This window comes from Rhinolophus ferrumequinum, chromosome 23, assembly GCF_004115265.2.
Source record: "Rhinolophus ferrumequinum isolate MPI-CBG mRhiFer1 chromosome 23, mRhiFer1_v1.p, whole genome shotgun sequence".
Classification (NCBI taxonomy): domain Eukaryota; kingdom Metazoa; phylum Chordata; class Mammalia; order Chiroptera; family Rhinolophidae; genus Rhinolophus; species Rhinolophus ferrumequinum.
This window is the reverse complement of record NC_046306.1, coordinates 31,229,063-31,252,831: the sequence shown is the minus strand read 5'-3', so window position 1 is coordinate 31,252,831 and position 23,769 is coordinate 31,229,063. Positions and strand designations below refer to the sequence as shown.

General features: G+C 41.3%; 1 protein-coding gene across 1 annotated transcript in view; it reads right to left on the bottom strand.

Annotated features, from left to right (window-relative positions):
* SLX4IP (SLX4 interacting protein) overlaps positions 1 to 23,769 on the bottom strand; it is a 187,602-nt gene that overhangs the window by 55,202 nt on the left and 108,631 nt on the right. Inside the window, exons 3-4 of the mRNA XM_033094499.1 lie at positions 12,991 to 13,080; positions 8,796 to 8,916 (exon numbers count right to left, since the gene is read on the bottom strand). Of these exons, the coding sequence (XP_032950390.1) occupies positions 8,796 to 8,916; positions 12,991 to 13,080 (211 nt within the window). The remainder of the gene's footprint in view (positions 1 to 8,795; positions 8,917 to 12,990; positions 13,081 to 23,769) is intronic.

Below are 23,769 nucleotides of genomic sequence, written 5' to 3'. Positions count from 1 at the left end.
AAGCACAAGACAAATGTATCCTGAGTAATGATGGTGGATTAATGTAGGTTTAATTAAGTAGAGATTTTTCCGGAGGTGGTTTCTCAACTGGAGCACTAGAGCATCTAGCATCAGCAATACAACACTGGTAAAATGTGGTGTTTCTATCCTAGTGAGCAGAGAACACAGAAGCAGGCAGGTTTCCATCTGTGGCAGGAATACCACACAGCTCCACCATTCTGCCTCACTGCTCTGTTACCGTTCTGCTTCAGTGACACTCTCAGACCACAGGGACCCTGATTATCTCACTACCTTGTAGGATTATTATTCTGGTCTGCTACATTGAAGGCATTATGAGAGGACTCATAAAGCAGAAGGTAGAATGTATTCTAGATGTCATGCTAGGACACGCATGTCAGATGGTGACAGACGAAACCTATGAAAATATCATTTCTGAACATCCAGTGGTGTGGGATATGTGAAAGAGTTCATCCAAAAGGGAAGTCAAGTTTTTGCACCTTGTACCCCTTACTACTAAGAAATAAGCACAAGTATTGGTGGGTATGTTGGTGTGTTTCTCTGACCTATATAAATGACCTGAAAGATGGAGTGACCAGTTTACTAGCAGATAAAAATTTGTACCTGGTAAATCAATGACTCTTCCCACTAGGATGGGATCAACTGGAAATGAATGAATACATTTCTGTCCAGCGGGCAGAATGGTGAATAGTATATTTTGGGTCCATTTGGCCTGTAAGTAGAGAGAGCCTGAGACACAAACAAAAACACAAACACACACACACACACACACACACACACACACACACGGGAACTCAGAAGGACTTGGTGACATTTAGGGAAAAGTTATATTCGAGTGTGACAATATTTGTATTTTACGTGAATGTTCTCCGAAAGGCTCCATCAGGAAGAAGTTCTAATAATGAGTGGACAGGATGACCTGCCCCGTGGATCTTGGCCAGTCTCTTTTCCCAGCGGCCAGTTTACCGGATCAAAGGGTTCAGGAGCCATGTGGTCACGGTGGCAAGGATGAACACCGTACTTGGGCTCAACCACGTGGACGTAACCTCACCAAGGCCGAGTCCTGCCAAGCACTCAGTTTGCCAGAAGCAGCAATAAATGTGAGCCTCCCCACCAGCTCTCATTCCACAGGAACATGGGCCAGTGGTGGTGGGTGGATTAATTATATTAGACCTCTTTCCTTACAGAGAAGGCATTCTTTTCACTGGAATGGACCCTTATTCAGGATTCCAATGTGTGTGTCCTCTATGCCTGCCACGTTTCTGCCGGCCACATCATCCACGGAGCTACTGAAAGCTTCATTCACCGTCACCGCTTCTGAGCAAGAAACTCATTTCACAAAATAAGGCAGTGGGCTCATAAAACTCAATGATCCTGTCGAGCAATCAAGCGAGGCTCAAGTGCAGCTGGCCTTATACAACGGTGGGAAAGTCTACTGAAAATTCAGTTATGATACAAATGGCAAGGCGAGACCTCATGGAACTGGGGTAAAGATATAACATGAGCTCTGACCAGCAAAACAATGTCTTCCCTTCGCCAGGACACATTGTTCCTGGAACCAGGGAGTGAAAGTAGGAAGTGACTAAAAGGTCACGAAAATGATGACAGCCTTATAAAGGCTGGACCACTGATGGCTCAAATTCCTCAGAAACGAAGGTGTGGATCACTCTGCCGGGTAAAGAACACTGACCAACTGACTTATTGGCTAAGGACAAAGGAAATGTGAAATGAATAGTAGAGGAGGGAAGGTATAAATACCAGCTATTTATTTCATGTAACTGGTTATACAAAGTAGAATGGTGGCATCTTCCCATATTGTCTTCCTTGCTGTATCATGTATATATTCATATATTAACTATTAATACGTTTTTGGCTTTCTGTTTCCTTACTATTTTATTCAAGATATGTTGGCAATAGTTTATGATTTAGTCAATATAAGTTAACAAATATGTTCTGTGAATGAACTAGTGGAAGAATAAACATCACTCAGAAATCCTGGCCTTGAGACTTTGGGTTCTTTCTCTTGGAGAGGCTGAGCACATTGCCTTATAGTTGGGAGAGCTGTGTAGTTGGCATCAGGTTGTTGTTATTTGGAAGTTTATGAAAGAGGAAAACTTCCGTGGATGTTTGTAGCTTGTGGCTACAGCCCCTCCCCCCTGCCCCAATTTTTGACCATCTTCTCCCTGTGTTTTGGTAACTTCAACATTTTATAAGTCTCACTTTCCTCCTAAGGTAAAAGATAAACATTTGCATCCCCTGGCTCACCTGCAACTACGGTATAGACATGGGATCTAGTTTTGCCTTGCAAAAAGTTCAGAATGAGCAGCCAGGGTTATAGCAATGTGCCAGGCAGTCAGTATTCTGCAGGCTGGGGCAGAAGCTGATACCGGTTCTGGGCATCGCAGGCAGCAGCTGAAATGGGGCACGTACCAAAGCTGTCTCTGTCTTGTGGCTGTGGCTGGGCTGTCCGTGTAGCTTCAGAACGGAGCTGTCTGGCCCTTCTACAGGTAGATCCTGTGAGCTACCGAATGTCTTTAATCAACTTCTCTGAAGAGCTAGACCCATTCTGCCTAGTCTCAAACAGAAATGAAACTAAATAAAGGATAGTAGGCAACTAAGATTCCTAGCCACAAAAGGTTTTAAGCTGGAGACTATCACATTTTTGTTTTTAAAAGGCCACTTTGGCGGCAGAGGTGTAGATGAGTTGGAGGGAAATCAGGAGGCTCTGGCAGGAATTCAAGAGCTGATTAAGAAAAGGGCCTTGATCAAGGGAGTAACAATGGGAAAAAGAGAAAAAATTAACAAGGAAAAGACAAACAACCCAATACAAAGGTGAGCAAGGACTATAAAGATGCAATTCAGTCAATAAACACATAAAAACAGAAAACAAATAAAAATCAAAAAGCAAGATATATTCTTTTTTAAATTTTGACCTGTCAGACTTGCAAAAATTAAAAACACCGATAACACCCAATATTGGCAAGGCTAAGGGGTAAAATATTAATGAGGTAGACCTGACAGTGAAGTCTTTAAAAAAACTTTCTTACAACATTCATTTTTCCTGCATCTATTGAAATAACATCTCAGGTGAATGCACAAAGATGAGGCTACTGGCAAATGTCTGCGCTATGCTCTGTGTTGACTGAGTTTGTGAAAGCTCTTTGTATTCCTTTGTATTATATGACTAAGGAAATGGCCTCAAAGCCATTTATGCTATTTTTTTTTAAAGAAATCTCAGCTCATGATACATATTACTTTTATAAGCATAATCAGCCTAGAGACTTCAACTGACTCAGCATCACGTGTTAGGTATCTGTGCCGTGATCAGGCACGTTACTGTTACACAGACCTGGAAATGGAAAAAGAAATGCGTGCAAATGAGAGAAGATATCCAGTTTACATAAAAGCATGAACCACCCACATCCATCCAAACCACCGACACCATAACGACAGCCCTTGCTAGTTTCAGGGAACATGAGACACAGAACTGAACACTGACATCGGCCAGGCCTTATGGCTAGTGGCTTTGAAATTACTTTTGAAAGAGGCATTGAAGTGAGATAATTGAAGCAGCTGAGAACAGGCAGTTAGATAAATGTCTAGAGGGACGTGCTGGGCTCTGAGGAAAGAGTAAAAGCATGAACTAGGTTCCATTTTTTGTGGAGCTGTTAATAGTATAAGATGACAGTATGTTATTATGTCTGTCCCTGCAGGTGGGCATGGCCTAGACCATGATGGACCTTGGTCATCTGGGAAAAGCAATCTGTGGTGGAGTGAACAATGGGTGAACAATGCCCTTATCTTCTGGAAATGAATTACTTTAGCATGTGGTTAAGCACTTACAACCAGAAGCCACGTCACCTGTCTATGCTCTTGAGTCAGGCACCAAGGTATTAGAGAAGAAAAGAGGCTCTGGGGATGGCAAAGAATCAATCCTTACCACTAAAGGGGAGGGCGAAGGCAGGTAAACTGATTGTAATACAAGTATAATACAATGTGACAAACATTAGAAAAGTGTTAAGTGCCAGAAGAAGGGAAACTGAGGAAAATTTTGGTGAAGTAATATTTGAGTTGGGTCTTAAAAGTTAAGTAGGAGTCTTCCAGGCAATGCAAAGGCACAGAGCTATAAAGAATAAAGAACGTAGGTTTGTAGGAGAGTGAGTAGCAGGAGGAAACAAAGCGGGATAGGTAAGTTATGGCAGGCCTTGAGCTTAGTAGGAAGAGGAAAGATATAACCACGCATGTAATTTATCACCTGAACAAACATTTATTAAGTACCTACTGCAAGCCAGGAAATGTACTCCTTTGCTGGAGATACAATAGATAATAGAAGAGGCAGAACCTGTCTTTGGGTGGCTTACACATTTATGGAGAGATAAGACAATAATCTAGCGGTGTGAACGAAAGTTCAGGATGCTCGTGGGCCCGGAACAAGGGGATCTGTCGACAGGATAAGTTTCCCTGACTTTGAGCAGAGAGCTGAAGGAGGCCTAGAAGGGAGAACTAGCACTCCAACATGGGCAGAGGCCCCAAGATGAGTAGAATGGAGCTTTGCTAGAAAGGAATTAAGTCTGTTGTGGCTGGAAGAAGAAAGAGGTACAAGATGAAGCTGGAGAGGCAGCTACCCCAGGGATCCTGGCCTTTACCCTGAAAGCCTTGGGAAAATCCTGAAAGGCTGTAGAGGTGCACAAGATCAGACCTGTGATTTTAAGGGATTTTACCAACTGAAGTGTTTACAGCAGCTGAAGCACTGCCCAGAGCAGATGCGAGGAAGCCAGCTGGGCGGCTGCTGCAGTGGTCCCGGTGTCCAGGTGAGGTGGAAGCATGGATTGGTTGGTGGCAGCAGAGAAAGAGACTGGGTAAGATGTGAACATCAAAAGACATGCTCAGTTAATGGTTAGCTGTTATCAGAAGTAGGAAGGAGAGCAAAGATGGTGCTTTCACACCAAGTTTACTTTCAAAGAGGGATACTTAGCACAGCTATTTTTCTAAAGAGTGAACAACACAATGCTGCATTAGCATCATCCTGCCTCGCTCTGGCACACAACCTCAGTACTTATCTCATTACAAGGGAGCCTGGCATTCATCACGCTGGTGGTGGTCACTGAAGGCTCCAGGAGGGAAATAAACGCTTCTCTGTTTGGGGTTGTAGAATTACATAAACCAAGTCAAAGGCAAATGACAAACTGAGAAAAATCATTTGTAACATGCATAACATACAGAGCATTAATATCCTTAAGGAGCTCTTACAAAACAATACAAATACAAATTTCAACTAGAAATACTCTAAAGAAATTGAAGTTTGCAAATATGTGTATCATCAGGATGTTCACTGCACCATGGTTTACAACAGTGAAAATACTAGATGCAACCTAAATGTCTAACCAATAAATGAGAGTATGAACACTTAATGGAATACTATGCAGTCATTAAAAATGGGGATAAGGACCCCAAACAGCTAAAACAATCTTGAACAACAATAACTAAGTTGGAAGACTCACACTTCCTAATTTTAAAACTTACTACAAAGCTGTGATAATCAAAATAGTGTGGAACTGGCATTAAGACAAACATACAGACCAATGGAATAGAATACAGAGAACAGAAATAAACACTCACATTTATGATCAAATGATTTTTGAAAATGCTGCCAAGACCATTGAGTGGGGGGAAAGAGAGGCTTTTCAAAAAATGATGCTGAGACAACTGGATATCCACCTATAAAAGAACGAAGCTGGACTCTTACCTTAACCCATATATAAAAATTAACTCAAAATGGATCAAAGACCAAAATGTAAGAGTTGAATCTATAAAACTCTTCGAAGAAAAAAAGGGGAGATTTTTCTTCATGACATTGGATGCAGCAATGATTTCTTGGCTATGACATCAAAAGTAAAGGCAAAAAAAGAAGAAATAAATTGGCTACATTAAAATGAAAAACATTTGGTGTCAAAGGACACTATCAAGGCAATGAAAAGGCAACCCACAAAATGGGAGAAATATTTGCATATCATCTATCTGATAAGAGATTAATATCCAGAATATATAAAGAACACCTACAACTCAAAAACAAAAACACCAAACAACTCAACTGAAAAATGAGCAAAGGATAGTTCTCCAAAGAAGATGTACAAATGGGCAATAAGCACATGAAAAGATACTCAACATCACTACGTATTAGGGAAGTGCAAACCAAAACCACAGTGAGATACTACTGCACATCTATTAGGATGGCTATAATCAAAGTAACAGAAAATAGGTAGGAGCAAGGTGGTGAAAAAATTAGAATCTTCATGCATTGGTGGTAAGAATGTAAAATGGTGCAGTTGCTGTAGAAAACAGTCTGGCAGTTCCTCAAAAACATTAAACACAGAATTACCAAACGATCCAGTAATTGCACTTGAAGATATATACCCAAGGAATTCAAAGCAGGGACCCGACCAGATACTTGTACACCAATGTCCACAGCAGCGTTATTCACAATAGTCAAAGGTGGAAACAACACAATTACCCAACTACTTCACTGACAGATGAATGAATAACAAAATGTGATATATATTATTATAGATACAGTCATGCACTGCTTAACAACAGGGATACACTCTGAGAAATGTGTCCTTAGGTGATTTAGTCATGTGCGAACACCACAGTGTACTTACACAGATGGTACAGCCTACTACTGTAATTGTATGTGCTGTACTTTTATACGACCGGCAGCGCAGGTTTGTTTACACAGCATCACCACAAACATGTGAGTAATGTGTTGCGCTGAGACAACAGGATGGCTAGTACATCGTGAGGTGATGGGAGTGTTTCAGCTCCATTATAATCTTATGGGACCACCGTCATGTATGTGGTCCATTACTGACCGAAATGTCGACATGCGGTGCATGACTGTATATTTATACATTAAATATACATATATTTATACTTATTTATTTACTAGTAGTTACCAAATATAGAGCATATATTAACAGAACAGTGGTTGCCAGGGACTGGGGAAAGGAGTAATGAGCAATTATCGTTTAATGGGTTAAGAGTTTCAGTTTGCATTGATGAGAAAGTTCTGGAGATGGACAGTGGTAGTGGTTGCACAACAATGTGAATGTACTAATGCCACTGTTATATACTTGAAAATAGTTAAAATGGTAAATTTTACGTTATGTATAGCTTACCACAACAAAGCAAAGTTTTTAAAAATGGTGATGTACGTGTTTTAAAGAACTTTTCTATAGTATTACATAAGGTGGGGAAAAAACAGGTTACAAAATTGTATGTACAGTAAGATCATTTTTCTGTTTAAAAAGTAACTTCTTGCCCACATGAGCCCAAGAAAGGCTTTGGTTTTCATCTTGGGGCCAGAACTGTGTTGCCTACCAGGGAGAGAGGCTGGGAAATTGAGTATTTAGCTTTCTTCACTCAGTAGGAGAGGAAGGCCAGCTGACGATGGGTACGGACCAAGCCACTACCACACACCAGAGATGGAGGTCTTAGAACTTTCTCTGTTCCTTTTCCTTTTGTATACTTTAGAAAGTGAGACTAGCCAGATCTGCTTGGGTACAAAGAATGCAAGCTCCTATGGCTTTTCTCAAGATTCATACTATTACTAAGCGAAAAACCAGAAAGCATCATCTAATACAATATTGTGTTTGGACTTAAAATTCCATTTGTTCAAGGCTTTCATTTTGGGTAAAATTAATGTCTGCCTACTTATCAGCTGTGCTGGGTAAACACTTCAGTATGCCTTCAAAGGGGGTTACTTAACACAATGTTTTTCCTAAAAAGATGTTGCATTAGTGTAATCTAGTTCACAGCAGTCCAGCACTGGCCTCTGAGGATTACCATGGAGTTGACTGCATGTGTGCCACACAGAGTGCTACGAAATCCTGACTGAGTAAAAAAATCAGAACCACCGCAATGACAGACTGGAAAGTGAGCTGGGAGTCAGAAGAGCTGGGTCCGAGGTCACGTTCTTCCCTTGCTACGTGAATACTCTTGTCATTCAACATATCACGGAATCTGTGTATCAGGCACTAGGCTAAGCACTGGGGGGTGGTCATGGGGGGATGCAAGTGCCAAACAAACAAGATCATCTCTCTCCTCAAAAACATGATCTTTCATTTGGGCAAGCCCCTTCATCTTGCAGATTCTCAGCTTCTTCACCTGTAACTCAAAGACATTACCATTCTCAAAGCGTTTTTAGGAAATATGGAAGGATATTTCCACCTCAGCCCTTGACGTTTTGAGTCAGGTAATGCCTTGCTACCGGAGGCTGCCCTGTGCATTGTAGTGGCATGCCTGGCCTCTACCCACAAGATGCCAGTAGCTCTTCTCCATTGCTCCCACCCCTGTTATAACAACCAAAAGTATCTATAGACATTACCAAATGTTTCCTGGGGCAAAATCATCCCCAGTTGAGAACCTCTGAAATAGCACGGTGACATATGAAAGCATTTTTTAAAAGCACAAAGCTCCAAATCAAGTCAGTATTAATGTAAATCCATTTTTAAGATTACTTGCCAAAAAAAAAAATCCTTTAAAACATTTACAGTTTTCTTAGGACTGTTTTTATTTTCTATTTATATATACATCTATATTGCTTACCATTAAAAGCCCTTCAGGGCTTTCTGGTTCATTTTCTTAACCCAAACAAAGCATCTTTATTAGAACATATTTTTAAAATGTATCACTGTACTAACATGACAGTCAGAGTCAAACATAATTGCCATCTCTACAAAGCAGACAATTTATCCAAAATCAAAGTACTCTGTGCCTACCTTTTAAGGACAAGGGATTGGATCTTGTGAATTCTGTATTTGACGGCCTGTGCTGTTTGTGAACTTCCAAGTATTCCTTAACTCTTGAATCAATGGTTTCTTTTAACAGTAAACAGACTTCCTAAAGTAAATTAAAAACATTAAAGATAATTTTAAAATTTAATGCAATATACAATAAGTCAACATCGTGCACATTAAAAAATCAACAGTGAAAATTTTATTTTGTTTGCTTTTTAAATTAGCTATGAATACTGAAAAGAATGTAGTATATGCTCATTGATACACTGCAGATTTAAATTTGCTACTGAAGTTTGTTCGAAACTATGATGTTGGCTTACTCTGTGATCTGAGAAACTCATTTATTATTTCCCTCTGCCTCAGATACACATTTCTAAAAGGAAGATAAAAACGCCTCAATGTAAAAATTAGGGTGATGAGGTGATGAAATCAGTGAGGCAAAGACTGTTTTCATATAAATATCAATCAGCTGTTGTGTGGCAAATAGAAGAGAGAAGTCAAATAGAGCCTGCACTGGCTGGTGACGAGAGCCCCAGGGAAATGCCTACTGTGGCCAGGCAGGCAACTGTGGATGAGGGAAGGAGCTAGGAGTCAGGGCATTTTCACAGGGAACTCTGACACCAACCCAGTCAATGGCGGGACAGCCCCTCCTGGTTTCATGTGGGGACAATGTCACCAGATGTTTCAGTTTGCTCACACGGAGCCAGAAACAGTGATTTTTTTACGTAGAAGCTTCCCATTTTTCAAATAAGGTTCAAAAAACTTTAAAAATCTAAACACGTGCATTCATTAATTCTGCCTCAGGCTTACAAACCTACAAAAAAGAGAACAGTATTGAGTCGTGGGTTGAATACAGAGCTGGAAATCAATAATCTGATTTCCTTTCATGTTCTTGATGATACTGTGTATACCCATTTGCTTTTGTGACAACTGCAATATATTCACCTATTAATGGTGAAAATAATTTAACTTCTTATATTTCTCTAAAGTAGATTAATATTTATTAGGCAACAGAAACACATGGTTTTAATTCAGTGTTAACATACCATACCACTAGAAAATTTCTGGAGCTGTCTATTGTTTTATGTATTAGAGTTATTTATAAAAAGAAAAATAAAACTTTAAAAGTCCAACCACACCCTGGGAAGACATTATCCACTTTGGTTATACTACCAGAAAAATGTAACCTAATGTAGGAAAAGGAAAATAAAATGTACGCTAATCTAAATTTCTGAGATTAAGAACTGATGCATGAGGACTGATATTTCTGGTTCGATTCCCCAAGACTCTGAAGAAGGTTCAGAGTTGCCCAGGTCACCTCAAACCTGTTTCACTGGTTTCTTGCAATGCCATCTCAGGTTGATCTCCTAAAATCTTCACAAATTAAAATGAGAACAAAGTTTTAAGCTGCTTCAAAAGACAATGACAGCCAAACTTGTATTTAATTTTTTTATTACAAACACATGTACTCCTCAAACAGTACAGAAAACCCTCGATTTAACTCACAAATGTAGGTTTGTAGATGAAATACAAACATTGGTCCCTCCTCTCCTGCTCTCATTTTGCAGCCCAAAGATGCAGTGCCTTGTGGAATACAGAAATATCCGTTTACAGCTGAGGGTTTTAGCATTGTTCATAAAACAGAAAGGCAGCCTTGCCTCACACTGTTGTTTTAACAATTAAAGAATTTTGCTTCACATGCAGGGTTCAACTATGACTGAGTCTGAAAATATGTGAAAGACATACATGGAAACAAGGATTGTTAAAATTTGGCCATAAATGCCCTATAAGGCTAGAACTAAAAATAGTACAATAAAAATAAAGCAAAGGCCCGTACACATAAACTTTCTCCCTATAGTTACTGGGCTTTTCTTTGATGAGTCAGGTTTGATGAATGGAAGGTAGATCGTGTGCAAGTGGTCAAGATTCCCTAGTAACTGACCACACTTAGCGAACCATTCTCTTCAGAACTAGAACAAGGCAAGAAAAGACAAACTCCCAGCTAACTTGGAGGGGAAGATGAGGAAGGAGACCAAGTTCAAACTCATGAGCAAGAGATACATACGGAATCTCTAGGCTAACAGGGGCTCATGTTTGCTTCCTCAAGTTTACAAATGGAACAGTTTGAGTTTGACTGTTTAGGTACACAGACTACTTGTGCTGGACTCAAAATAAACATATGCTTAATCCTTTTTCTGAAAAGGAACTGGATATTCTTAAGATGTTTACTACATAAAATGACTTAAAATGCAATCAAATTGATTGCTCATTAAATCTGTCATTAGACGATCTAATGATAAAAAAATAGATGAAAAGCACTGAACATAGTCTAAAGTCATATACTTTGCTTGACTAGAGTTTCTCTTCTCTCTGTCTCTCTCTCTCCCCACCCCACCACACACACACACACACACACACACACACACACACACAGATTATCCCAGTGCAATTTTAATGTCAGTGAGCATGACTTAAAGTAGAAGCTTTAAGTACTTCGCTTTGAGAGCAAAAATGCTCAACTTGTTGGCACGACCTGCCCTATCACAGCTGCCACTGCAACAGAGCCCTGCAGGTCCAGTCGTGCCCTGAGCATCTTTGCTAAGTCATGCCCTGCTGCCCGGATGGAGGCAGTAGGTGGAGCAGCCCAGCTGCGTGTGGCATCCTGGAAAAATTTCACCTCACACTTCGTCTAGGAGGTGATTCATATACTCATGGCTTTGTTTTAAAGCCTTCCAAATAAACTGACTCTTGGCAAAACTGACAAAACATCTACAAGAAAGGTCTAAGGCAGAGGTGGTACAGCTGGGAAAGAACAGCGGAGAATGAGGATTCTAGAATGCTCTTGATATAAATCAAGTCAGAAGCCTTTTGGGTGAGCTCCCCTCGGGTGAACATTAGTCACTTTAAGGAAATGAACTGTTTTGTATCATGGGGACATGTGTTGTTAAGCCAAAGCTTGGAATTATATGGAGGTGAGTTGGAGTAGAAGATATTGGCCTACTAAATACTACGCCCTGACTCTTCAGGACACAGTCCACGATTATCTACCAGAACGATAAATCCCATCATCCTGAATCTTGTGCCTTCCTTCTTCCAGCTTCAAGCCACCAAGTATCCTTTGTGAAATTATGACAGCAAAGTCCAGATAATTTTATTCCCTTTTGATTGAAAATGCATTACCCTATAAATTTTCTTTTGGGGAGATTTTTTTCCCTGAGTTATCTCCAAAAGCTGACTGAAAAGTTGTCACAGTTTTTTGGGGTTTTGTGGTCTTTTTTTTTTTTTCCCTCTGGGTGCATCACTATCACCAGTGTCTTTTCCACATACCACCTTTTAATCAAACGTGCTTTTATTTCTAGCTCTAAGAAGCTATTGTGACAAATGTCTATCACAGACACACAAAGTGCTATAACATTTTGAAAGTTATGTAAAAGTCTTTGCCTCACTATCTGCGTGCTCTAGAAAGCAGGCTCTGGAGAAGGAAGCAAAGCATGTGATGAGAGCAGATGCACCTTCTAACCCTCTGCCACATTAGCACTTGGGTGGGACCTTGGACCCTGAGAGCCGGGAGTGTCTCAGACAGCCCCTGGTAGACCCCATGCATTTGCAGCTGGGGAGGCTGAGGCCCAGGCAGGTCCAACATCATGCTCCCCGTCAAACAGCCATGCGCTTTCTGACTGACCACCCGCTTAGTGACTGAGCACTGTCACAGAACGAACATGGCCAAACGTCTCTGCTCTTGTTGTCAAGGGCTCATGCTAATAAAAGGATGGTAGAAATTAAAAGTGCAGATGATTAGGATTTCACACAGATGAGAAAGATCAGCCTTGTGTTAGCCCGACACCTTCATAACCAGGCAGATTAAAATCCCTGCTTACTTGAACAGTCACTTTAATTTCTTTTTTAAAAAAATATAGACTACCCCTTCCTCCAAATTAAAGAATTAGGAAATTAGTTAAATAATAGAGTAGCATATGAAATCTATGAAGGTGTCAGTTTCTTAAAAAAAAAAACACAAAAAACGCAGGAGTATTCCTGTCATTGGGAAGACAACTATTTTTCAAGGGTTAAATACCACTCAATATTTTTGCCGACTTATTAAAATGAAAGCTGTTAATAGCTAATATTTCTTCTAGCAGCAGCTACTTGCATTTAAATAGTGAAAAGTTTTGTGTACCTCTTTCTTCTGTTCAGAAAACCAGCTGGCATCTTTGTTTGAACCTTGCGGGAATAAGTGAAGATCCACGAGGACAGCAAAATTCCCACACTGAAAGACACAGAAGGCTGTTAGCTCACGCCCAGCAAACAATGAGAGAAAATCTCACAAATTCCTATGTGGCAGCTCATAGTGAAACGGCAACAAAGTTCATACTAGACAGAAATGTCCAATGGGGGCAGGGCTACAAGTCGTAACCTGCAACTTTCTGTAAGTTTGACATTTGTAGTAGAACCGCTAAGGAGAAATATCATTTTAATCAGGACACAAAAGACAAAATATTTCTCTCCGGGCTGCACCATGAAGGGGGATACCCAGGCATCCCGTGGCAGCTGGAAGATTATCCAACACTGAGAAAAGTATTAGGTTGGTGCAAAAGTAATTTCGGTTTTTGCACTTTTTTTTTTTTTAAACCTTTTAAATCGCAACTACTTTTGCACCAACCTAATAAAATAGGTCAGAGGTAGGTAGGCTCCGGAAAAGAATGATTCCGTGGATCGTTGGGAATTCCTTTTTCTAGGTGGGAGAGAATATTATCAGCCTTTGCATTTTTAGATGGACAAAGGGTTTGGCTGGGACAACACATCTTAGACTAGAAATAGGAGCACAAGCGAATGAAAAAGAACCAAGGGGAGGCAGGTAGATGCTGAATGACAGTTAACAAAATGAAATAAGTTTCATTAAAACATGCTACAGAACTGTACAAAGCCTGCCTGCTCTCTTATTTGATAGGCTAATGCTGAACTGCATATGAAAAAAATGGAAATATTCTATATGTACACTGTTCAATAGGGTAGCCAATAGCCACATGTGGCGACTAAGTACTTAAAATGTAGCAGCTGTGACTGAGAAGCCGAATTTTCAATTTTATTTCATTTTAATTTAAACAGCCACATGTGGCTAGCAGCTCTGTTGCACAGCTACAGATCCTGTAAAAAGTTGTAGCCTTATAAATCCTCACACCTTATGAGCAAAGTAATTTCTGAGACTCAGGATAACTGTGGAAGACCTAACTTAGAAAGAAATAGATGAGCAAGACTGCAGGCTGAGGGTGGTCTAAGAGGCCCACAGGGTCTGCTTATGGCCCACAGGGAAAAGTCACTTTTGCATCTCTTTGGTTTTTTTTTTTTCTTTTTAAATTCCGTGTTATTGACACCTACCTCGCGCCACACAGAAAAACTAATTTGAGAGGGATCATAGACCTAAACATAAAAACCAAAACTATCTTTCTGACTTTACGGTTGAAAAAGATTTCTTAGACAGGACCCAGAAAGCACTAAATATAGAAGAAAAATAGTTAAATTAGACTTTGTCAAAATTTAAAACTTTTGGTCATCAAAAGGCAACATTAATAAAATGAATATGTTATATCACAGACCGGGGAAAATATTCATAAATACATATATCTGACATAAAGGACTGGCATCCAAAATACGTAAAGAACTTAGACAAATCAATATAAAAAAGCAAATAACCCAAACTTGGACACTTCACAAATAAGATAAACAAATGGCTAACAAACACATAAAAAAAGTGTTCAACATCAGTCATCAGGCAAATGTAAATTAAAACCACCAAGAGACACAATTCCATACCTACCAGAATGACTACAACTAAAGACTGATACAACAATTGTTGGCAAGGATGTGCAGCACCCCAAACTCTCATACATCACTAGTGGAAATATAAAATGGTCAACCACTGTGGCAAATGGTTAAACATAACTTTATTTACTATAAACATACCTTTATTAACATACCTTGCTATAAACATACCTTTATTTACTCACTGAACCAGCAATTCCACCTCAGGTATTCACACAGAGAGAGAAAACATATGTGCACAAGAGACTTGTAAGTAAATGCTCATGGAAGTTTTTATTCCTAATAGCCCAAACGGAAGACAACCCATGTCTATTGACAGGAGTATATTCATTCAATGGAATGCTCCTTACAAAACTACTGATACACTCAACGTGGACGAATCTCTAAAACACTAGGTTCAGCTAAAGAGGCCAGGCAAAAAGAATACATACGGTATGATTTCATTTATATAAAGTTCTAGAACAGCAAAACTAAATCTATGGTCAAAGCAATCGGAACACTGATTGCCTGGGCAGGAGCTAACTGAGAACAGGCACAAGAGAACTTCGTGCGGTGATGGGAATATTATATACCTTAGGTGGGATATGTGCCTAAGATCAATGAATTTCACTGTATATATGAGTAAATAATACATCAATAATCATTATTAAACGCTGGGTAAAAATACGATCGTATTTGTTAGCAGCTATTTAAAATGTAAGTATTGTCCCTGAAACTGTGTAGGTATTTTGGGGGAGACCAAAGTGAAATTCATTGGCTAATAAATCATGAGGTATGCTGAAAGATGATTTCCTCTGAGGTCAAGCAGTGCAGTGTGACCCACTAAACTGTAGTTTAATGTGTTACAATAAGCATTTTATTTTAATGAAAGATAATCGAAGAGAATATTGGAATAGAATTTTAAAAATATTTGGTAAAGCTAAGTATTATTTTGTGGAATTTCTGTATGAGTATACTGAGTTATACGTAAAGCCTATTTCTTGCTGTGGATTGTGGTCAAAACTATTTGAAACCATTTTCAAGTACACTGTTATTTAAAAAATTTCTTTACAACGGTTGATTATAGAGTTAACCTTTAAGGAGTATGCTGCCACCAGGTGGAGGTCTTTTGCCACAACTATAGGATCTTAGCCAGAGGTTATTAACCTTTCGTGTGCCCCGCATGTATTTGGCCAGCTGTGAAGCTGATGAAACCTGCTCAGAATCATGTTTCTAAATGCATGAAACACAATTCATAGGATTCAAATGAAACCAATTTTACTTAACTATGGTTATGTAAATTTTTAAAAATTGTGATATAGTAATGTTATGTACTTGTTGAATAAGGCATTGGCTCTTGTCACACAGCGGTGGACTTAACAAGTACTATAAATCCATAGTAGTGATATTTGAGAACGTGCCACAACTATAATATGAAAAGAGCTATGCTTTGTAATGGTGACAAATATTGCGAATGCTCTCGTGTTTTGAACACACGATTCATAATAAAAACTACACTTATTAGAACTTGGTTAAAATAAAGATGTTAACTTTTTTCCCATCGAAGTTCACTGACCCTGTGAATTTTTATCATGGGCCTCTCCATGGATTACAGAACAAGGGCCCCTCTGAAGCAGGGAGATGTGCCTCACACACGTTTTCCTGTAGGGTGTTCTACGCAGACCCCTCAGTCAAACCAAGTTCTCTGCTAACCCTTCTTCATTAGCCAAAATAATGTTTAAAATAGTACAAAAAAAAAAAAAAAAAAAGGAAGAAAGAAAAAAAGAAAGAAAAGAAAGAAAGAAAGGAAGAAAATAGTGATGCTCAACAATCTGAACTGAAATCTTGTAATAGTAACTTCTAAAAAATAGCAAGGTCTAATCTGGTATTTTCTTAACTTTGATCACAAATACCTAGTGTAAGTTTGATTATAAACAGACTGATTAGAATGTCCTCTTTTTTTTTTTTCTTAAATAAATCATCAAATCTTACTCTGGTGCTCCAACTTTGCTGGGATTTCTGCCAGACTCCACTGCGGGGCACACATGCAGTTCCCTCCCCCGCAGCAGGGCTCTCCCTCTGCAGCCAGCAGTTCTGAGTTCTCCAGCAAGAGCTCTCTCTAACTCCCACACTGATCGGAGGTATTTTGCCTTTATAAAGTTCCCTGCTCTCAAAGCTTTGCTGCCTCTTTTCTCCTAGGAGTAAACAGAAGGCTTTTTTTTTTTTTTTTAAAGCCTCTTACTGCTGCCAGCAGCAGAGCCTGCACTTCTTAATTAGGAGGAGGTTATTTCTACTCTCAGCAGAGAAACTCTCGAGCTCTCTTCTGAGAGGAGCAACACATTGACCGTCACTCCTTTCTCAGGCCAGGGCTGTTCATTTTACCCAGGCCCAGTTACGTCTTTAACAGCCCAGAGGCTACTACTAGAAAAAGCTGCACATCCCATGCCCTGGGCTGTGCGTCAAAAGGCCAGGATCTGCTCCAGCTTCTAGCCCCTCCACCCAGAGCTTTCAGCCAAAACCTTGGGAGTCAACCCTAACTCCTCCCTTTCCCTAACCTTCCACAATCAGTCACCAAGTCTAGATTTTACTTCTTAAAGAGCTAAACACACCCCAGCTCTCTTGCTCTGCAGCTCACATCATCTCCCACTTGGAGTACTAGGGCCACTTCTCTTGGTGTCCGGATGAACTCTTGATGCCCCTACCAGAGCAATCGCCAACACGCAGAGGGAGCAGGGCACTCCAGCTGCGGCTCTGAGCAGACACAGCACACAGCCTCAGACGAGCTCCACTCTGCCACTACCTCCCACTGCTCTTGGGCACCTGCTGTTTTTGCCCTCGGCTTCCAATGCACCTCAGAGGTCCTGTGCTTAGTGAATGCCTCTGCAGCCGTGTGGATGTCTCTGTGGAGCTTTTCCGAAGTCTATCACACCCTCCTCTGGCTCAGGCTCAGGCACATGCTTCATGTACTTATCTATTTCTGCATTAAGTGGCTGGTTCACATAGGGGCTTCCCCTGCTGGGCTGTTAGCTCCTGCGTGGAGACAGGGTCCATATTTCAGTCTCTGCATACAGGATTAGCATAGGACCAGCTCACTGTAAGTGCTCAGTACTTAATGAAAGAAAGAAGGAAGGAACAAATGACAGGACCAAATGGGCTCTGAGTTTTGGGCAAACTACAGCCATATCTGCAAACTGAGAGTTCTGAGCCCATTCTGAAGACACGGCCATTCTGATTCAGCCTAGGACACTGATGTGTCATAGAACAACTTCCTCCTTCCTCATTCTGGAGCAGCGACACCTATGTCATCACCAGTGACAACCAGTCATTTTCCATAGTTTGAAAAAAAGAAATAGTAGGATCCTTGGATTACCTCATGCTACACTCACTGCCAGCCAAGCAGGTTGGTGATTTTTCGTGCCTCCTTCCTAAGAATTCCAAAGCTGCATCTTGAACTATTTCCAAGTCTTCACAAGTAGGAGATCTTGTCTTCTAATTTTATATGGGGTGTAAAAATAAAGGTAAAATGCTAACATGTAGACATCTCAGAAGCAGGTTCAGAGCCAGAACTCTGAGATATGTGGAAGGTTTCCCAATTCTCTCATTCATTCATTCCCCACTGAGTTTCACAGGGCACTGGGCCAGACCCTGAGAGGAAGCACTGCAGAAATGTTATCATAGCACACACCCAGGAACTAGAAGTAGTAGAGGAGCAACTCTGCCTGAAGGAGGCAAAGAAAGAGGGCATGATGTCTCAGCTAAGTCCTGAGGAACGGGCAAGTGGGGGAGAAAGAAAAATGAATAGCAACCACAGTGGGAAAGAGACCCGAATAGCTTGGGGTGCTCTGGGGACAGAAAAGTCTGCAGAAACAGGACAATAGACGAAGCCAAAAGAGCAGGAGGATTCAGACCATAAAGGAGCCCTGGACAGGCTGGGGGTCGAGGAGACCTATGGGCTGGAGAACTCCCTCAGGAGGGTAGGGAACGGCCTGGCGGGGAAAGCATCAGAGCCAGGCACACAGCTTTAAAGCCACCACAAGAACCCAAATGAGAGACATCGCAAGTTGAGCCTGAGGTGAAGAGGAAGGGGCAGAGTTGAGGGACACTCAGAAGACAGACTCGAGAGGCTACGGTTGGGTGTGAAAGGAGGAAGAGTAAGGATGGCACCCACAGCATGTGAGCAGTTTCAGCCATGCCCAGGAGGCTATCCACAGGCAGCTCACCCATATGAGCCTGTGGGAACTGTCACTGCATTTTACACCCAACTGGATCAAGGACTTAAGGCTGTCTCCTTTAAATAGAGGAATGAAGTAAAAAACAAACAAATAAACAAAAAACCAAAACAGGATAAAAACATAAAATTAAGCCAAAGACCAGTTTATACAAAATTCCTATCAAAGTCCTAAGCCTCTGCAACATTTAGCTCTGAGTTACTAACGTAAAAAATGAAAGGCCAACCAGAGTCCATAAGATGAGAATAGTGCTGAGAATAACTCAATCATTCCTGATACCAAATCTAGAAAGATTCTTCTGAAGGGCTTCATGAAAACACATGGCAATTATCTTCCTGGAGTATCAACTTTACTAAAAGGCTTGAGGAAAAATATAAAACATTTTTATATTAAAACAAACTGCATATATACTACAGTAAGAAATGAAAAAGTCACATGGTTCTTAAAGAAAATGTAGTGCCATTTCCAAAGCACTTGTGTGCCAGGCAGGCATCGTGCTAAGCATTACCTATAGTATTCAATTTAATCCTCACCCCTGGTCTGTGAAGGAATACAACTATTATGGAATCGGAGAAGGTAAGGACCAGTCTAGTATCGTACAAACAGTGAAGGACAGACCCAGGAATCAAAGCCAAATGTGTCAGATTCCAAAGCCTACTGCCATGCATTACTTTGAAGAAATAAGCCCATTGTGGAAGGCCACTCAGGACTCCCTACCAGACCCCATGGAGGGCATACTCAAGGCTGCCTGGCCTGGAACCCGCTCCACTATACTTGGAACTGGCCCCCGACTCCCCCTCGGGTGAGCGATGGCAGCCACGTTTGCCCATTAGTGCCAGGTGACTGAAGCAAGGAGTCTAAACAGGGTCACTAAGCTCCCTTCCCTGGGCAGTTTGGCCTCATGCTTGAAGGGAGGCACTGAGAGTTCAGACACCGAAACCGCCACTGTGGGGTACCATGTTGGATCAAGAGTGCAGTGTAGTGGGGGAAGGCCCACCACAGAGGGACTGGGGCGGGAGGAGTGGTTAGGGAGAAGGAAGGATGAGAAGGTGAAGGAAAAGAATGCAGCAGAGGACACGACAATAAATCCCGTGGAAGGGGGGTCTGGGGGGTGAGGCAGGAAAAGAGGTCTCCTGACATTAACAACACCATCCAGAGAGTTAAAGCTGAAGGACAGTCAACGCAAATATTTTGTCAGTTTAATTCCCTTGGCTTGTTCTTCATTAAAATACTTGCCCAAGAAATCCAAGCTTGGCTTATACATTCAAGAAAAGAAACCTGTATACCTTTAGGATGGCATACACGATAAACCAGGTGACAAGTCAGGGGATGGAAGAATAAAGAGTCATTCCATTGGAATATACTGTATCCTTAATCTATCTGCAAAACCTTGCTGAGGGTGAACAAGCTGGCGATAACAACAGCTGATTCATCGAGCATTTCCTGCATGCCAGGTACTGCTTGTCAGTCTCATGACAACCCAGAGATGCATAAACTATTACCACTCAGTGTTCTGCAAACACTGAGAAACTTAAGAGCTCTCTTTCTCTTTTAGAAGATCCCTGGTGATCATAGCTGGTTTCTGTTTGGTGTGGTGCCTTGCCAACCTGGCAATACTTGTCAGGCCAGGTATAAGGAACACATTACAATCTTAGTAACAGAATTAGACACAGCCTGAATTCGAGATCACAGCACCTGGAGAAAGCCCTATGATGACCAACGGGAGAATGGCCTGGCACAGGAAGTGCAAAGTCGTGCATCTCTTCTGACCGCTCCCCAGTTTAGGAGGGGTGTGCCACCTCCCTTCTCTGGGTGTCAGTTTCCCTCTCCGTAAAAAGAATGGACACAACTAGATCTTCCAGGTGCCTTCCACTTTAAGGTCCCCCCTCCGGGTTGTGTTCTGGTTTACAACCATTTGCTTGGATGCTATTTGCCCACATAATGTTTGCCCGCCTGCAAGGTTACAGAAGAGGCTCATGGAGTCTCGGACCTCATACTGTCCTCCAACAGTGCACTATGGGCGACCTAAGCACAGTAGTAAAATACACCGTCGTTTTGGAGTAGAGGACAGGAGAGCACATTTCCTGCTGGGCCGACTTCTGTGGGCATGATTTAGACTTGGAAACCAATGACAGAAAATGCCTAGAAATCATGGGATAAACCATGGAAAAGCGAGACACTCAGTGGAATTGGCCGAGGCAAAAATCTTAGCAACCAACGAGCTCTTCCCCAAAGCGTGCTCCAACTCCGTCAGGCAGGATTAGGCCCTTCTCTGCTGCCACAGCACTTTATTCACGCTTCTGTTGGGGAACTCCGCAGGCTGTAAACATCCACCTCCCATGAGTGGCCTTCGGGGAGGAGCTGCCTCCTCTTACCTTTGGGTTGTCAATGCCTAGAACGGGGCCTGGCACATAGATGACAGTGACAAGTGTTTGTTAAATGAATGAAAAAATACATCGGTGATGAAAATTACATAAGTGTCTGCCTGGCCTCTCTAGGAGGGACTACCACCCTCTCACCTGTACCCTGTCCTCAGAACACGAAATACCCTGTGGTGTTTTCTTGCTCATCATTTATAACTAAGGCTGCCTCACATACACACAGAATGCTGTCACCCCGGAAAATGGGCAGCGACTCCCACTGCTCCCTGCCAGGTGTTACTTCCCCACCTTCTCATGAGATGGAACAGCTGCAAAACCTGGCTGATGACCATTTCAGATCCACTGGTGGGAACGTGTACGGGGCTTCCCTGGTTGCAAATGGATGACTATTCCTTTGAGCTCACGTTTTCCTGATTGAAAGGGATGCAGGGAGGGTGAGACCCATCTGAAGTGAAAAGGAATCAGGAAGAGAGGGAGTGTCTCTCTCGTTTGGTGGCTGCCGTGGGACTTTTGACTACAGGTCAGGGAAGTACACTTTTCCAGTTGCTTGTTTTTCTTAACAGATTTATTGCTATGGTTGGAAAAAGATTCTACATAGATAAGGAGCACATCACAAAGGTATGAGAAATAAAGATAACAGAAAAGCAGAGCTAATGGGTTTGATGACAACTCCTAACAGCACCAGCAAATAGAGTACAAGGCTGATGTCCCTCAGGAAACGGTCTCTATGAAAGACTTTCTATGAAAGACTTTCGGTTTTTGATTTTGGGTTGTTTTTGCACACGTGCTTATACAGTGGCTCACCGTCTTCCTGGATAAGATTTGGAAAGCAAAGCAAAGTGCTGCTGGGAATAAAGCAAAGGCCAACGAAAGTGGTTTTATGAAGGGACACCTCAATTTAATATATGCCACTGGAATTGTGGGTAATATCTGAGGCTCATCTGAAACCCAGCACCGATGAGGGTGTAGCTAGAAACAGGCCCTCCATCACTCCCTTTGAAAGATAAGTGACTTCATTCCTCTAGACACTTTCCCTAATTATTTCCAAGACATTATTCTTTCAAATTAACCTGCAGGCCGCTATTCAGGATGCTGGCCGGGATGTACAGAGCGTGTGCAACGAGGGGCAGCACAGTTTGGGGGTAGGACAGAGCTGACTTCCAACCCCTGCCCTGAGCCTCAGTGCTCCCAGACTCTGGGTAAGTTCCTGTAATGTAAAATAATGAAAAACACCTTATGGAGTTGTCTGGAAGATTAAATGAGAGAACGCAGGTACAAAAAGCTTCAGCACCGTGCCAGCCATACAAGGGACTCAAGAAAGAAATATGGGCTGGGTTGTTTTGTTTTTTTTTTCCCTCCAAAGGTAGAATTTGCCTCAAATTCCAGGGCATTTTAAATGAACTCTGATTTGTCAGTTCCATAAGATTTACAAAGAGATAGGGCACAGGTTTCCACCTATTCCTACTAAGAGCTAATAAATGCCTCATAATTCTTTTGCACAGTTTTACTCTGGCCACACACTGCTTCTTAGAAGAAGAACAGATGGCTTGTAATCACACCAGGTTACAAGGTAAAAATATGAACTCTCCTATCACATAATTTCTGCAACAGAGAACATAAAATGAAAAGATAACCTGATGGAAATGATAACGTACTTGTCTATAAAGAACTTGTATTGAGAGGGTCTTAAAACTGTCATAGTTAGCAACATTTAGACCAGTCAGGAGCGTGTTCAGGACCAATTATGACCAACCATATAGTAATTTGAAAATGAAATTTGGTAAACAAGAGGGGTATTAGTCCCCACAAATTCTGCTTACAATTTTATCCAGCATGTTATCAAGAAACTCTGGAATGTGCGTTTGAATTATTATGAGGTTGGTGCAAAAATAACTGTGATTAAAAGGTTAAAAATAATCGCAAAAACTGCAATTACTTTTGCACCAACCTAACAGAAAATATTCTTTTATGTCCCTGAGAATCTTGGTATTTTTCAATGTCGAGAGGCAAAAGAAAAACAGTACAGCCTACAAGTTAAAGAAACTTAATGCAAATTATAAATGAATCAAAATGAAAAAGAGAAAAGAAAAATTGTGACTATTCCCCTAGTTGATCAATGCCTGCAATTCGTGGATTATTCAAAAGGGTGGCCAGTCTTCGAGGGAGATTTCTTAAAAGAGGAAGGGAGATAAAAGACAGGTAGCACAATTTTCCTACCTCCTGGGGGTGGGGGTGCCAAGAGTTTTGAGGAGTACTTTGGGGATTCTGGAAGACTTAACAGGAATCTGGTTAAATGTAAAATAATCTAAGGAATCCCCCACATCAGTATCTTTCCTCTGGAATCCTCACATCTACTTTGAAATATACCAAAGGACTTGCCAGACAAAGAGGTGACAGGCACTCTCTGTTCCATCCAGTTGTCATTTAATTTTCCTGGAGTATTAACATTATGTAAGTACTGTTGATTAAAGGGGCTACGTTTGCTCTTCTGAACAGGGAAAGGGTAGTGCTTTCCAGGCCAACTGTGATAGGCCAAAGATAAGACAT